Source organism: Pseudorca crassidens, chromosome 7 (genome assembly GCF_039906515.1).
Source record: "Pseudorca crassidens isolate mPseCra1 chromosome 7, mPseCra1.hap1, whole genome shotgun sequence".
NCBI classification, from domain to species: Eukaryota; Metazoa; Chordata; class Mammalia; order Artiodactyla; family Delphinidae; genus Pseudorca; species Pseudorca crassidens.
The window spans coordinates 1143695-1157902 of NC_090302.1; the positions used below are offsets into that span (position 1 = coordinate 1143695).

The 14208-nt window shown below is 66.2% G+C and overlaps 2 protein-coding genes across 3 annotated transcripts; one reads left to right on the forward strand and one right to left on the reverse strand.

Annotated features, from left to right (window-relative positions):
- Positions 1-4584: 4584 nt before the first annotated feature.
- Positions 4585-6476, reverse strand: C8G (complement C8 gamma chain). Its single transcript, XM_067742631.1, has 7 exons — positions 6308-6476; positions 5957-6119; positions 5740-5876; positions 5502-5572; positions 5323-5430; positions 4967-5068; positions 4585-4880 (listed from the first exon to the last, which is right to left on the reverse strand). Exons 2-7 carry the CDS (start codon positions 6092-6094, stop codon positions 4600-4602), a joined length of 837 nt encoding a protein of 278 aa, XP_067598732.1. The 5' UTR covers positions 6095-6119; positions 6308-6476; the 3' UTR covers positions 4585-4599.
- A 274-nt stretch (positions 6477-6750) lies between these two features.
- FBXW5 (F-box and WD repeat domain containing 5) lies at positions 6751-11097 on the forward strand. Of its 2 annotated transcripts, none has more exons than XM_067742616.1 (9): positions 6751-6907; positions 7742-7957; positions 8140-8297; positions 8652-8826; positions 9027-9175; positions 9250-9655; positions 9854-10001; positions 10069-10281; positions 10353-11097. In XM_067742616.1, the coding sequence occupies exons 2-9, from the start codon at positions 7765-7767 to the stop codon at positions 10594-10596; spliced, it is 1686 nt and encodes a 561-aa protein (XP_067598717.1). In that variant the 5' UTR covers positions 6751-6907; positions 7742-7764; the 3' UTR covers positions 10597-11097. The 2 variants fall into 2 exon arrangements, with proteins under 2 accessions (XP_067598717.1, XP_067598718.1); XM_067742617.1 differs by lacking the exon at positions 6751-6907 and adding an exon at positions 6952-7236.
- The last annotated feature ends 3111 nt before the right edge of the window (positions 11098-14208 follow it).

Here is a 14208-nt window from a genome sequence, read left to right on the forward strand (position 1 = left end):
CGGGGAAGGGGCGGGGGTCTGGGCAGCTGAGCCCCCATGCCTTGACCTCCCCGGGCCTGGCCAGTTAGCACAACTCACCTGCTTCCAGACTCTGGCCACAGCGAGAGGAGTTGCAGACAACAAGCTGGTTTTCCTGGAACTTCCCAAAGGACCCGTCATGCTCCAACAGAAGCTGGGGCGGCAGCTCCCCCAAGACCTGGCCTCCACCTCCCACCCTGCAGGCCCCAACGACCCCGCTGACCCCACCCTGATCCTAACCCCCCTGAGATCATGCCTAAAACCTGCCCCTCTGCACTCCTCCTGGGCTGGGGGCGCTCTGCCCCCCTCAGGTGCTGCCCTCCCACTGGGTGCTCTGGGGAGATCTTGAGGGGCAGCAGTCGGCCCCTCCACAAGTACGCCCACCCCCGCGACCACCTGGCCTTCCCGGGTCAGCACAGGCGCCTGCAGCAGCGGAGGCCAGGCGGGGTCCCCACCCCACCCCAGGCCTGAGTGGTGCCCTAGGCCCAGGGATCCCACCTCCAGGCCCTGTTCATCTCCCTGGTGTGGGGCCAGCAGAGCAGGGCAGTGCTGGGTGAGCGCAGGCAGCGTGGGATGACCCCCCGAAGGCCCCCCACGTGCTGGGGGAGCTGGAGGTCCCCTCTGCAGTGAGGGAAGTCTGGCCCCGTCCCCACATTCAGGGGCCTGGCCCGCCTGTCCACTGGAGCTCCTGTGTGGACAGGTGCCCAGCAAGAAGGGCCAAGCAGGGGCTTCCCTGGTGGCGCAGTGGCTGAGGGTCCGCCTGCCGATGCAGGGGACACAGGTTCGTGCCCTGGTCCGGGAAGATCCCACATGCTGTGGAGCGGCTGGGCCCGTGAGCCATGGCCGCTGAGCCTGCGCATCCGGAGCCTGTGCTCCACAACGGGAGAGGCCACAACAGTGAGAGGCTCGCGTACCGAAAAAAAAAAAAAAGAAGGGCCAGGCACAGGGAGTTCCCTGGTGGCCTAGTGGTTAAGATTCAGGACTTTCACTGCCGTGGCCCAGGTTCAATCCCTGGACTGGGAACTCCCGCAAGCCACATGGCAAGAAAAAAAAAAGAGAGAGAGAGAGAAGGGCTAAGCACAGAGCACCTGGTGGTCCCATGACAGGGCCAGCGATGCATCTGCTGTGGGACCACAGCACCAGGGGCCTCGGACACGGCAGCCTCACGTCCGGGCGAGGCCAGTGTGCTCCAGGTCAGTGCTCCTTGGGCGTGAGCGGCCCTTCCACGTTCCCCGACTAAGACTGCCAGTTAGAGGGTAGTTTCCATAGAGTTTTCAAGGTTTTTCTTTCTTCTAAGATATTAAAAACCACCTCTCATAATTAAAAGGCCCAAACAAATTATAATTAATAAATACCTTTACATAAAAACGATTCATCTGGGGCTTCTCTGGTGGCGCAGTGGTTAAGAATCCGCCTGACAATGCAGGCGACACGGGTTTGAGCCCTGGTCCGGGAAGATCCCACATGCCGCAGAGCAACTGAGCCCGTGTGCCACAACTACTGAGCCTGCGCTCTAGAGCCTGTGAGCCACAACTACTGAGCCCGCGAGCCACAACTGCTGAAGCCCGCGTGCCTAGAGCCCGTGCTCTGCAACAAGAGAAGCCACCGCAATGAGAAGCCCACACATAACAAGTAAGAGTAGTCCCCACTCGCCACAACTAGAGAAAGCCCGCGCGCAGCAACAAAGACCCAACGCAGCCAAAAATAAAAACAAATAAATAAATACATTTAAAACAAAAACGATTCATCTAGAGCTACAATTGTTTCACCCAGTTTTTGAAAATTTAATTAGAGCTTGTTAAACATTTTAGCAAAAGCAAAATGCATTGCGACGGTAGCCCTCCGTTCCCCACCGCCCCCTCCCATGGAAGGAGCCAGCCGCGGGTGGGGCTGGCCTGCTCTGTGGCCTCGGCCCTTTGGTCCCTTGAGAGGTCCTGGCGTGGTCCCTGGGATGCTCAGCTCTGCTGGAAGGACCCTTTCTTCCCCAGAAGCTCTGAGAGGGGCCTCTAAGGAGCCTGGCCTGCCCACACCCCAGAGCAGAGGCCCTCCTTTCTGTCTGGGAGACGCGGGGCCAGGCATACAGTGGTCTCTCTGGGGCCCGGCCAGCTCTGCGCTGCAGCCCATGTGACACAGGTGCCCGTGTGGCCTCCAGCTCTGCTCTGCGGGGTCTTTGTCTTCCCTTCTTCCCACCAGCCCTGTCTGCCCTTCTGGGAGGCCGGCGCCAAGGGACACCAGGTGGGCATGGCCCAGACTGGGGTGTCGGGCACAGTCCCTGCCCGCTGTGGACACACCAAGCCCTCCAGGGCTGCGGGCTCCTGCCAGCAACCGCCACCCCAGCCCTCCTGGTCCGGACTGGGCCAGCGGGTGCGGAGGGCAGGTGGGCATGCAGAGGTGGGGCCAGGGGCCTCTGACCCTGCTCTCCAGGGACCAGGCGGCGGTCCCTCCCGTTCTGTGGCCTACAGCTCACCCACGGAGGCCTGGTCCTCCCCGCAGCCCAGGGAAAGAGGCTGCTGGGGGGCATGAAATGGGGCTGGGGTGGGGGTCCAGCTCCCAGGTGCCCCCTCAGCCTCGCCATCGTCAGGGAACGGTGAGCACTGGACCTCAAGCTCCCAGGGTCAGGAACCTGCCACCTGTGTGCCCAGAGGCTGGCCTGCAGTGGGCGTTTCAGGAATGCTCATCAGACAGACCCTAAGGCTCCCCAAACAGGGCGACTTGGGCCCTTCTCCCAGGCCCGGCTTTGGCCAAGCCAATGACCAGCTCCCCGACTCTCCAGCCCCGGTCCGGCCCAAGCCGGGGGCTGCCGTTTGCCCGGAAGCTCTCCCCAGGTTCTCTTGAGGGAGGCTGCCCCTTCTCCTGATTAGGGGGGGCACAGTGGGAGGGGGACAGGCAAGCACACAGTGGTCTGGCCGGGCTGTGTGTGTACCAGGCACAGGCGTCCACAACGTCCCGGAGACAGCGCTGACTGGCCGTGGCTGTCGCCCAGCAGGGGCGGGGGCGGGGGCGGGGTGAGGGAGGGAGCGGGGCGGGAGTCCTGGGACCCAACAGGGCACTGGGTGGGTGGGCGTGCGTGGGGGGCAGCACCCTCCCACGTCCCCAGCGCTGTGGGAATTGGCTGATGTTGTCAGCTGTTTAACAGGACGGGTCTGGACAGGCGAGCTCTTGTGGGCAGGGGCCGGAGCTGAGCCCACGTGGACCCTGGCACCGCAGGCGAGAGCACTTCCCTCCCTACGGCCCCCGGCGGCTGTCCCTGCCGGTGGGAGCCCCGGGCAGACCCTGGCTGGAGGGACGGAAGGACAGCTGGATCCCAGAGTGATTTGCTCTGTACTCGCGCCCTTTGGTCTCTGTTTCTCGGGCATCAGATGGTTGCAACCGCGGATTTTCTCTTTGGCGTTTCTTCCACTGTCGGGGACCCTTGGTGAGGGATGGGCGGGTTGGCCAGGACATTGGTGTGTGGAAGGGACGCGCAGTCTACGGGGGGGTTGGGGGTGTGTGTGGACCTGTCCCAGCACTCGACCCCCTCCCAACAGTCCACAGTCACTCGGAGGGGCCCCTCCAGGCAGCGGTTGGGGCGGCGAGGACATCGTTTCCAGTCCCCGCCTGCCTCTCCCTGGGCCTCGGAGCTCCCACGTCCCAGAAAGGTCTTCTCTACAGGCCAGAGGTCATCTTGTGGGCCCTCATGGCTGGTGACCTCGGGCTGACACTGGGTGTGGGCTCCTGGGGGCAACCCAGTCTGTCCAGGGGTCCCTCCCTCTGCACCTAGAGCCCCCGTGCTCACCCCAGTACTGGCAGGCCTGCTTCCCCCAGGTTGGGGTACAGATCCCCCCACCTCTCTTTGTGCTTCCTGGCCGCTCACCCACATGATCTCCCCTCAGGGGCACCTGATGCCCGATGCCAGGAGTGGACTCAGCGCCGGGGGGGTCGGTCCCAATCGCGGGCCAGTCTTGTGCCCTGTCTGGCCCTGCTAGCCCCCGTGGTGGCTGTGAGGGGCAGCTCAGCCTCACATCCTCCTAAGACAGATGCCAGCTCACCCCAGGCCCAGGCACGACCCAGGAAATGGAACGGAGCCTCCCTGCCCGCCCCCTTGAAACTGCCTACCCTCCCCAAGGGCCTTTCCTGCCTTGGCCACAGGGCCCCCTGGGACTCTGGGCCCCTGCCTCCCAGGAGGGCGCTCAGTGGTCAGCAGATGACAAAAAGGACCTGAGGGGCGGGTTCCTCATCCCTCTAGAAAAGACCGACATGTCTGGACAAGGCGAGTTCAGGTCCTGGGCCCACCCGGGGCAGCCCAGCGAGGCCAGCAGGGCAGGCGTGCAGAGTCAGGGAGCAGGAAAGACAAGGACAACCACAGCGCGATGGCCAGAGGAGAGGACACTGGGGACAGGGAGTCTGGGCACTCTAGGCCTTGAGGAGGAGCCACTCCCCACCCCTACCTCCCTGGGGAGGGCTCTTCACCAGGAGACAAGCCGATGCCCTCCTGGCTCACCCGGGAAGCGGCCCCACGTGTCCGTGAGATGACAGGTGGGCAGAGACCCCGGCCGGGTCCAGCGTGGAAAGGAAGAATCCAGGAGCTGAGACTGACAGCGTTTAATGAAGGCAGCGCCCCGAGCTCCTGGCGGCGAGGCGCAGCTTCAGGGGCGGACGGGAGAGAGCCCCCCACTCAGCAAGGGGGCGGCGAGAGCCGCACCTCCAGGGCCCTGGCTGCTTGCTTGGTGCAGGGCTGCCGCCGGCCTCCTCCTCACTTCTGCAGCACAGATGAGACCCATCCAGGAGGGAGCCGCGCGCTGCCAGCCCCCTGCCACACCGCCCCACCGGCGCTGCCCACTCACCATCCAGGACGTGAAACTGGTCCGCGGCCTCGCAGAAACCTGGGGGCCGGGGCTGGGGTCAGGGGTGGCGGGGCCGGGGCGCGGGGGAGGGCGAGGTGGACCGCGGGAGACGCAGGGACACTCACCATACTTGGGGAAGAACAGGATGTGGTCCTCGGTCAGGTTGGCACCCTGGACCCGCTGCTCAAACACACTCAGGAATGATTCGCTCACAGGGAGCGAGCGGGCTGTGTGCGGGACACACGGGGCTCCTGGGCGCCCGCTGGGTGGGTGCGGGCTGGGCGGGCAGGGCGCTCTGGGAGCTGGGCTGTGTGCCGGGGGCTGTGATCTGACCCCTGCCCCCCACCCCCGGTCTCCTCTCTGTCCCCACATCTGGGCCTAACGGCAAGGGCAGGGGAAAGGGAGGGGAGCGTCCACGTGCCCATCCGGGCCCACCCAGACGGCCCTGCGGGCGTGCAGACCCGGTCCCGTGGGGACGTACCGTACAGCTTCACCGACAGCTGCCGCGCCCGCTCCAGGTACAGGATGGCGAAGCCCTGGTAGTCCGTCTCCCCAACGACCACGTCCACCGGCCCTCGGGCGCCTCGGGCTGGGCAGAGCCAGGTCAGGGTCAGCCTCACCCCCAGCCCTGAACCCTTGTCCCCATGGCCCGCACCTCACCTTGGAGCAGAAAGCGACCTGGGAGCCCCGTGTCACCGTAGAGCTGCCGCACCTGCCAGCAGATCCCATCCCTGGGGGGTGGGGGTGGGAGGAGGCACAGCAGGCTTGGGGACCCCAAACTGGGTGGGGCCTGCCGGGACCCTGGTCGCAGGGCCGCAGGCCATAGCAGGGGTAGAGTTGGGGGCCGGGGTGGGAGTCGGGAGGCTGGGTGGGGGCGGGGCTCCGTGCCGGGACTCACAGCTTCCGCAAGGTGCTGACAGCCATGGCGGCACCCTGAGGAGTCACGTGCAGTGTGCTGGCCTCAGCCCGGTGGCCCTGCTCCTGCAGGGAGCGGCACGCAGAGGCCACGGCCACAAGGAACCAGGTCCCTGAAAACTGGAACAGGCCCCGTGAGGGCACGCGGGGACGGGGGCTGCAAAGCTGGGCGCGCGCCGCTCCGGCTCCCCCAAGCCTACCCGCTGCGCGTCGAAGTTGGCCTTGGGCTGGATGGCGCTGATGGGGGACGGGGGCCGAGGGGGTCTCTGAACCCTCTGACCCAAGGAGCCGACGGCCAGGAGCAGAGTCAGGAGGGATGCCGTCCTGGGGGGCAGCATGGCGACAGCAGCGACGGTGACAGGCCTGGGGGAGGCGCAGGGCAGGATGGTCAAGTCCCGGGTCGGAGTCCACTGCCTACTGCTGCCCAGCCGTCCGGCCCGGGAAGTCTGTGTGCATCCCCCACCCCCCCCCCCGGCCCTGGGCCAAGCAAACGGACCGCCCCCCACCCCGGCCCTGCCCCTGCCCCGGCCTCCTCACGAACTCAGCCTCACCCTGCACATCTGACCTCGGCCCTGCACTTCCCGGCAGGGCCCTGTCGCCATGTCCTGTGTACAAAGTCCGAGTTGACCTCTGGCTTCTTGCCCACAAGCCCCCACGTGACTTCCAGTGTGGCTGGTGCTCATCCCTTTGCACATTCATCTCCCTTAAACCGCCAACAGCTCCTTGAAGTACGGACTAGTCTCATCCCCACAGCGAAGAACACTTGTGCCCGACACTGGGAAGCGCCGGAGCCTAGTCTCGAACCGGAGATCTCGAGCCTCGCCCGCAGCCCCGCCCACGACCCACGGCGCTCGGCCGCCGCCCCTCCAGGCCGCCAGGGGCGCTGTTTCTGGAGAGACCGAGCAAACACAGGCGCACAAAGAAGCACCGCCCGGGCCGCGGGGCCTGAAGCGCAGGCGCAGTAACAGCCAACGCGGGCTGCTGGGCTCGGCCCTCGACGGCCATCGATGCGTCGGGGCTCGTGACGTTGGCCTGGCGGGCTCGGTCATAGAGACGCGACGGCCGGAGCGGCGACGGAGGGCGGAAGCGGGTCTGCGGGCAGAGGCCTGGCGCCGGGGCGGGGGCAGCGCAGCCGGGCGGAGGCGGCCGCGGTGAGTGGGGCCGGCCCGGGGAGCGTCGACACCAGCCATGTCCGAACCCCGGCCCGGACCCCAGCGCCCTGGCCCCGGGGAGCGTCGTCACCCCGCCCCGATCCCGGGCCCGGTCCCCCGGCCCCCGTCCCCAGCTCACCCGGCAGTGGCCGCACTGGCCCGTCGCCCACCTGGCAGGGCTCTCCTAGGCCAGAGGGCAGAGCCCAGGGCCGGCTGGCGTCCCTGGCGGCGTCTGGGGCAGGCGGGCTGGCCCTCGTCCCGCCGCCCCAGGTCTCTCCCGAGAAGGATCCCTGTCCCATGTTGACAGCTCCGAAGCCTGGGGCAGCAAGGTCAGAGAGGCAGGGTGCACAGGGGCCACCGACCCTTCGTTTCTCGGCCTCAGAGCGGTCACCAGCCCTGCCAGCCAGACGACTCCCTGGGATCCTGTGGGGGGCGGTCAGAGGGACCCGCCCAGGGCCCCACTCAGGACAGAAGGCCTGTCCCGAGGAGGGGGCTTTTGGGGTGAGGGTGGGTCTGGGGTCTCAGGGCCCGCCGCCAGCTCCGCCTCAGGCTGGCCCAGGCCCGGAAGCTGCCTGTTCCGGGGATGACTTGGCCTTTCCGGGGACCCTCAGGAGTGCGGGGTCCAAGCAGCGTGGCCGTCCGGGAGGCTTGATGAAGCTCTTGGATCCTCGGCCGCGGGGGTTCTCCGCACAGGCTTAGCCCCTGGAATTCCCAGCGGGGCAGTCGGCGGGCTGCCTCAGCTCAGCCGCAGGCCCCTGCGCCTCTCCTTGGGCCTGGGGGCTGGTGTCCTCCCTGGTCCAGCTGGCGGCTAAGGGGACCGTGCATGGGTTTCAGGGCCGCCTGGGCAGAATGTCACGATGGACGAGGGGGGCCTACCCCTGCTCCCCGACAGCCTCGTTTACCAGATCTTCCTGAACTTGGGCCCGGCCGACGTGCTGGCCGCGGGGCTGGTGTGCCACCAGTGGCAGGCCGTGTCCCGGGATGAGTTCCTGTGGAGGGAGCAGTTCTACCGCTATTACCAGGTGGCCCGCAACGTGCCCCGACACCCAGGTCAGCACCTGCACTCCGCCCTGAAGCCCACTGGTGCTCGTGCTGCTCGAGGACAGCCAGGCTGTGCCTCAAAACACAGGGCCTGGGAGGGAGGCCGAAGGGTGGGCAGGGCTGGCCCTTGGCTGTCAGGGGCCTGGCTCTGAGGCGTGGGGCCCCAGTGTGACACGCCCGTACACACACAGCGGCCACATCCTGGTACGAGGAGTTTCGGCGGCTCTATGACACAGTGCCCTGCGTGGAGGTGCAGACTCTCGAGGAGCACACCGACCAGGTCCTGCACCTTAGCTTCTCCCACTCAGGCTACCAGTTTGCTTCCTGCTCCAAGGACTGCACCGTGAAGGTGAGGGCGGCTAACCCTGTAGGGAGAGAGGGCCAGGCCACGAGTGACAGCTGGCCCGTTTGCTGCATCCGCACGGGGAGGCCCGGGACCTGGACCACTGGCCTGGATCACCCGGGCTGGGAGGCTGGGGCTGGGCGGCCCTAACTGCCTACAGAGAAAAGAGGGTCCTGCTCGCAGCTGCTCCAGAGCCGGCCCCAAGCTCCACGTACTCACATCCCTCTGGCGGTCTGACAGCCAAAGACAAGGGGCCCCCACCGGATGGCGGTTTCCAAGCACTGGCTCAGCGAGCCGACCAGGAGAGGGGCCCCGTGCAGGGCGGGATCACGAGGTGCGCCTGCTCGGCTCCCCATGCAGATCTGGAACAATGACCTGACCATCTCGCTGCTGCACAGCGCAGACATGCGGCCCTACAACTGGAGCTACACCCAGTTCTCCCAGTTCAACCAGGACGATTCTCTGCTGCTGGCGTCCGGGGTGTTCCTGGGGCCCCACAACTCCTCCTCGGGCGAGATCGCCGTCATCAGCCTAGGTGAGAGTGGGCCGAGGGTGGGCGGCCCTCACACCGGTGCTGTCCCACCCAGGCCCCTGCTCCATCTCCATCTCTGCCCTGACAACCCCGCCCCTAATGCCCAGCTCCGCCCCCCGCCTGGACAGCCCCCCCATCCCTCCAGCCCCCAGCCCCACCTCCCCCCCCCCCCCCGCCTCGCCCCATCCTGCTGCTCCCCGCAGACACCTTCGCCTTGCTGTCCCGCGTGCGCAACAAGCCCTACGACGTGTTCGGTTGCTGGCTCACGGACACCAGCCTGATCTCGGGAAACCTGCACCGCATCGGGGACATCACGTCGTGCTCTGTGCTCTGGCTTAACAACGCCTTCCAGGTGCGCGCGGGGGGGCCCTGCGGCCGGCGGCGGCCCCCAGCAGCCCGTGCCCACCCCTGCGCTCGTGCCCCCAGGACGTGGAGTCGGAGAACGTGAACGTGGTGAAGCGGCTTTTCAAGATCCAGAACCTGAACGCTAGCACCATCCGCACCGTCATGGTGGCCGACTGCAGCCGCTTCGACAGCCCGGAGCTCCTGCTGGACGCCGGCGCCCCTGGCGCAGGCCCTGGCTGTGTCTTTGAGCTGAGCAGCGACAGCGAGGACCAGGCAGTCAACCCGGGCCCGGCCCGCGCCAAGGGCTTGCGGCGCGTCCTGGAGGGCCGGGCCCAGCCCCAGCCGTCAGAGTGTGCGCTGGAGACCAAGGCGGCCGAGCTGCTGGCCCAGGGCCACACCAAGCCCCCCGAGCGCAGCACGGCCGCCGCCGGCAACAAACTCCTCATCTTCACCACAGGCTGCTTCACCTACTCGCCGCACCAGATCGGTGAGGGGCCCGGGCTAGGCTTCCCGGGGTGGGGCGGGGCCCGTCTGTGCGCAGAGTCCCTTCCTCTCTTTGCCCTGGGGGTGAGCACTTGTGCAGCCCCCCGGGGCGCACCTTCGGATCCAGGGGCACAGGGCCGGTGGCGCCGCGGGCCTCTGGGCGCTCCCAGGCACTGAGGCGCTGCCCACTCGGCCTCCACAGGCATCAAGCAGATCTTGCCGCACCAGATGACCACGGCGGGGCCCGTGCTGGGCGAGGGCCGGGGCTCCGACGCCTTCTTCGACGCGCTCGACCACGTCATCGACGTGCACGGACACATCATCGGCATGGGCCTGTCCCCCGACAACAGGTGGGCGTCTGTTGGCAGCCTGGGTGGGGGCGTCCGCGGGCCCTTACTGAGCAGCGCGCCCGTGCAGGTACCTGTACGTAAACAGCCGCGCCTGGCCCCGCGGCTCGGTGGTGGCCGACCCCATGCAGCCGCCGCCGATCGCGGAGGAGATCGACCTGCTGGTGTTCGACCTCAAGACCATGCGGGAGGTGAAGCGGGCCCTGCGCGCCCACCGCGCCTACACGCCCAACGACGAGTGCTTCTTCATCTTCCTGGACGTCAGCAGGGACTTCGTGGCCAGGTCCGGGGGCGGAGCCGGGTGGGGAGGGGCCCCAGTGGGCGGTCGGGGGCTCATCCCAGGCGCTCTCGCAGTGGGGCAGAGGATCGGCACGGCTACATCTGGGACCGCCACTACAACATCTGCCTGGCCAAGCTGCGGCACCAGGACGTGGTCAACTCGGTGGTCTTCAGCCCCCAGGAGCAGGAGCTCCTGCTGACGGCCAGCGACGACGCCACCATCAAAGCCTGGCGCTCGCCACGCACGGTGCGTGTCCACCAGGCCCCGCGCCCGCGCCCACGCCCCTTCTTCTCCTGGTTCGCCAGCCAGAGGCGCTGAGGGGCGCTGGGACCCACCGAGGAGGCCACGGAGGCCCATGGCCCTTTTTCGGGGGTTGAGCTGCTGCCCAGAGCGCGCGGGGGCAGAGAAGCTTGCTGCAGAAATGCCTTAGGAGGGGGGCCCCGCGAGGCCACGGCGGGGGACGGCCTGGCCCCCACCACGCTCGTGCACGCACACCGCCTCCCACAGCTGTGACGCTCAGCCTTGGGCAGCCGGGGCCGTCTCTGGCTGGCTTGGGCTGCACAGGACACTGGGCCCCCACTCTTCACCCACCCCCTTCCCCTGGGCCTGGGCTCTGGGACAGTCTGCACAACACGTTCCCCTTGGCCAGCCCTGTGGGGCCCTGGCGGTGTTTGCTGGGCCCAGCCTTGCCCAGGGAGCCCAGGCTCCCTCTTCTGGGAACTTCCCAGCGTCAGGGTCGAGATGTGGGCCAGGCTGCCATGGGCCCAGGGGACCTGCATGTCGCTGGTTCAGGATCTGAATAAAAGGTTGGCAACAGCACAGCGCCGACCAGTCTGTGCGGGGAGGGCGTGGCATCTATACGGGCCCTCGTCGTGCCTGCTGGACGGGGCGGGTGCCCTAGGCCACACGCTAGGAGCTGCCCTGAACTGGGCAGCGGGACGCGAGTCTGCGTCCCCAGCCGCTGCCCCCGCTGCCTCTGTGGACAAATCCCCGAGCGCAGACTCTGCAGCACGTCCGGCACGTGTGTGCTCCCCGCCAGCAGGGGGCGCAGAGGGACACGACCTGGCAAGAATCCCCGAGCGCAGACTCTGCAGCACGTCCGGCACGTGTGTGCTCCCCGCCAGCAGGGGGCGCAGAGGGACACGACCTGGCAAGAGTCCCCGAGCGCAGACTCTGCAGCACGTCCGGCACGTGTGTGCTCCCCGCCAGGAGGGGGCGCAGAGGGACACGACCTGGCAAGAATCCCCGAGCGCAGACTCTGCAGCACGTCCGGCACGTGTGTGCTCCCCGCCAGCAGGGGGCGCAGAGGGACACGACCTGGCAAGTGCCGGGCACCGGGGACGGCAGGCGGGGCGGGGGTGGGGGGGGCCGGTTTCAGGGCTTGGAGTTCTCAGGGGGTGCCCTGGCTGGGGCAGGGGCAGGGGCAGGGGCAGACCTCTGGGGCCTGGCACGTGACAATGTGGACACAGCGGAGGTGGCAGCAGAGGGGCGGGGGTGGCCCCAGCTGTACCCTCAGGCCTGGCCCAGGCCCATCCTGGGGGCTCACCTGGCCTGCTTGCTCAGCTCGGGACACCCCGGGGTGGAGGTGCAGCCCGGCTGCACGTGGAGCGATGGTGCTGAACTGCCATCGGCTCCACACTCGGCACGCGCCAACGTGACGGTCGAGAAGACACGTGGATGGGCCTTGGGGGACAGCGTGTTTCTCCAGGCCAGAGGCAGCGGTGAGCAGAGGCTGTCCCGGTCGCCTGCGGGGTCGGAGCCAAGCTGGCCGCAGGCAGACGGGCTGGGCAGGGCCGGGTACAGACACGAGGTCGGGGAAGCTGACCCAGGAGGAGTTCAGACTGGAGGGCAAGGTGCCCAGAGGAGCCAGCCAGTGGCACAGCTGCGCCCCGAGGACAGAGCCCCAGCCCCACGGCTGCAGCGGGGAAGCCTGGGCCCCTGGGTCTGTCTCCGAACAACTGGACGGGTGAGAACAGGGAAGGGAGCTCAACAGCAGCGGAGCCCGAGCGCTCTGCCTGGGACCCGCCTGGAGCTGCAGCCCGGAGCCCAAGCTCGGCCTCAGACAGGAGCCAGGAATCCCCACGGGTAGCTGCGAGGTGACGCGGTTTCTGGAAAAGACTGGAGATATGTTTAATTTAAAGCCGTCAAGGAAACCTACAAAATCTATAAAACAAAAGCAGCTGAATCGGAATCAAAAACATGCAGAAATCGAAAAATTAGAAGGGAGCCAACAGAGGAGAGGGTGATTGGAACTAAATGCTTAACACACGGAAAGAAGGCTGGACCAGGCCCACCTGGTGTGAGGACTGGGAAGCGGGTGACAAAAAGCAGAGAAACAGAAACGTGCCAGAGGAGCGGGGAGGCCCGGGAGGCGGGGGTGGGGTGGGGGGGCGAGCAGGTGGAGGCGGGGTTGGAAGAGGACACCCATCCCCAGAGCACGTGCGAGCTGAGGTCTGATTGAGGGCAGCAAGCAGGCTCGAGCCTCCAAGCTCCATGGGAGGCGGGTGCAGGTGGGGAGGCGGGTGCAGGTGGGAGCTGGCTCGAGGCCCTGCCCCTCCGGAGGTGTGGCCAGAAACCTGAGCAGAGGCTTGGGGCAGCCGAGGGCTCCGCCATGGCAGGCGGGGCAGGGGCAGCGGCAGCACTGGGGCCCCAGCACTGGCACCTCTCGCCGGTGCCCACCCTCAGTTCCTGGGCCTGCACGGCACAGCCGCCAGCCTGCCATGGGGTCGGGAAAGGGGACTTGTGAAGCTGAGTGAGTGCAGAGAGGCCGGGTGATCCCCGGGGGCTGTGTGGCCCCAGGCACAGCCGGACTAAGGAGGGGCACGACAGAGCAGGGTTAACGGGAGTGCCAGCTTGCAGGCTGGAGGCCAGACGGGGTGCCAACAACCAGACCAGAGGGAGCAGCTTGAGAAACAGCCCGTGAAGTGGCTGTGACGCCCAGGACCACCCGTGCACTGCCCGTGTGCTCCTCGGGCTCAGGCCAAGGCTCGGTGAGCTTGCAGAGCAGCGCGCAGGAGCGGCCGGAAGAGCGTGGCTTTCGGGGCTGGGCTGACGTGGGGTCCAGCCCGCGGGTGGCAGTGGGAACTGAGCCTGGGCCTAACCAGACCCACACCTGTAAGGTCAACGTCCAGAATCTAATCTACAGTTACCCAGTACACGAAGAGCTGGTTCGTTCAACTCAAGGGAAGCCAAGGACGCTCAAGTTACCTGACACAGACAGAGTGGCCATTATAAAATGCCTGAGTGAGCAAACACATTCTGCAGTGGATGTTAAGATATAAACAAAAAAGGGAAATAACCAAAAATTAAACCTCTAGACAAACTCCATAGCAGGATGGAGAAGTCAGAGGAAAGAGTCAGTGAACTTGATTGAAGACAGGACAACAGAGATGGTCCAACCTGAACAGGCGCGCAAAGGTCGAAGCGCGAAAGGAGAGGAGGAAGCGATTTGAAGAAATGATGGCTGAAAACATCCCCAAATTTGGATATAAACCTACAGATTCAAGAGGTTGAGCAAAAGGACAAACTCAAGGACATCCACACCTGGACACATCTAAATCGGTGCTGAAAACTGAAGACAAAAGAAACCTGAAAGCAGTGAGAAGATGCACCTCGGCCCCCGGGGAGCAGCCTGTGGTGACTACAGATTCCTCATTAGAAACCACGGAAGCCACAGGAAGTAGCACTTTTTTTTTTTGGGGGGTGCGCTGAGGGATCTTAGTTCCCTGACCAGGGATTGAACCTGGGCCCTGGCAGTGAAAGCCTGGCGTCCTACCCACTAGGCCACCAGGGAACTCCCAGAAGTAGCACATGTTTTAAGTGCTGGGGAAAAGGAAAGACTCAGCCCGGAGTTCTATATCCAGTGAAAATGATCTGCTCTAACAGAAATGCCGATGGGAGCTCTTCCGACAGGAAGGAGATGGTGTCAGG

What these genes read in the sequence shown, in the direction of transcription:
- C8G (XM_067742631.1), bottom strand. Translation starts at nt 6,094, where the DNA reads ATGCTGCCCCCCAGGACGGCATCCCTCCTGACTCTGCTCCTGGCCGTC. An exon ending in GTCAGCACCTTGCGGAAGCT is followed by an intron (nt 5,573 to 5,739) that starts GTGAGTCCCGGC and finishes CCCACCCCCCAG; the next exon opens with GGATGGGATCTGCTGGCAGG. An exon ending in CCTGTTCTTCCCCAAGTATG is followed by an intron (nt 4,881 to 4,966) that starts GTGAGTGTCCCT and finishes CCCGGCCCCCAG; the next exon opens with GTTTCTGCGAGGCCGCGGAC.
- FBXW5 (XM_067742616.1), top strand. Translation starts at nt 7,765, where the DNA reads ATGGACGAGGGGGGCCTACCCCTGCTCCCCGACAGCCTCGTTTACCAG. An exon ending in CAACGTGCCCCGACACCCAG is followed by an intron (nt 7,958 to 8,139) that starts GTCAGCACCTGC and finishes GTACACACACAG; the next exon opens with CGGCCACATCCTGGTACGAG. An exon ending in GGCCTGTCCCCCGACAACAG is followed by an intron (nt 10,002 to 10,068) that starts GTGGGCGTCTGT and finishes GCGCCCGTGCAG; the next exon opens with GTACCTGTACGTAAACAGCC.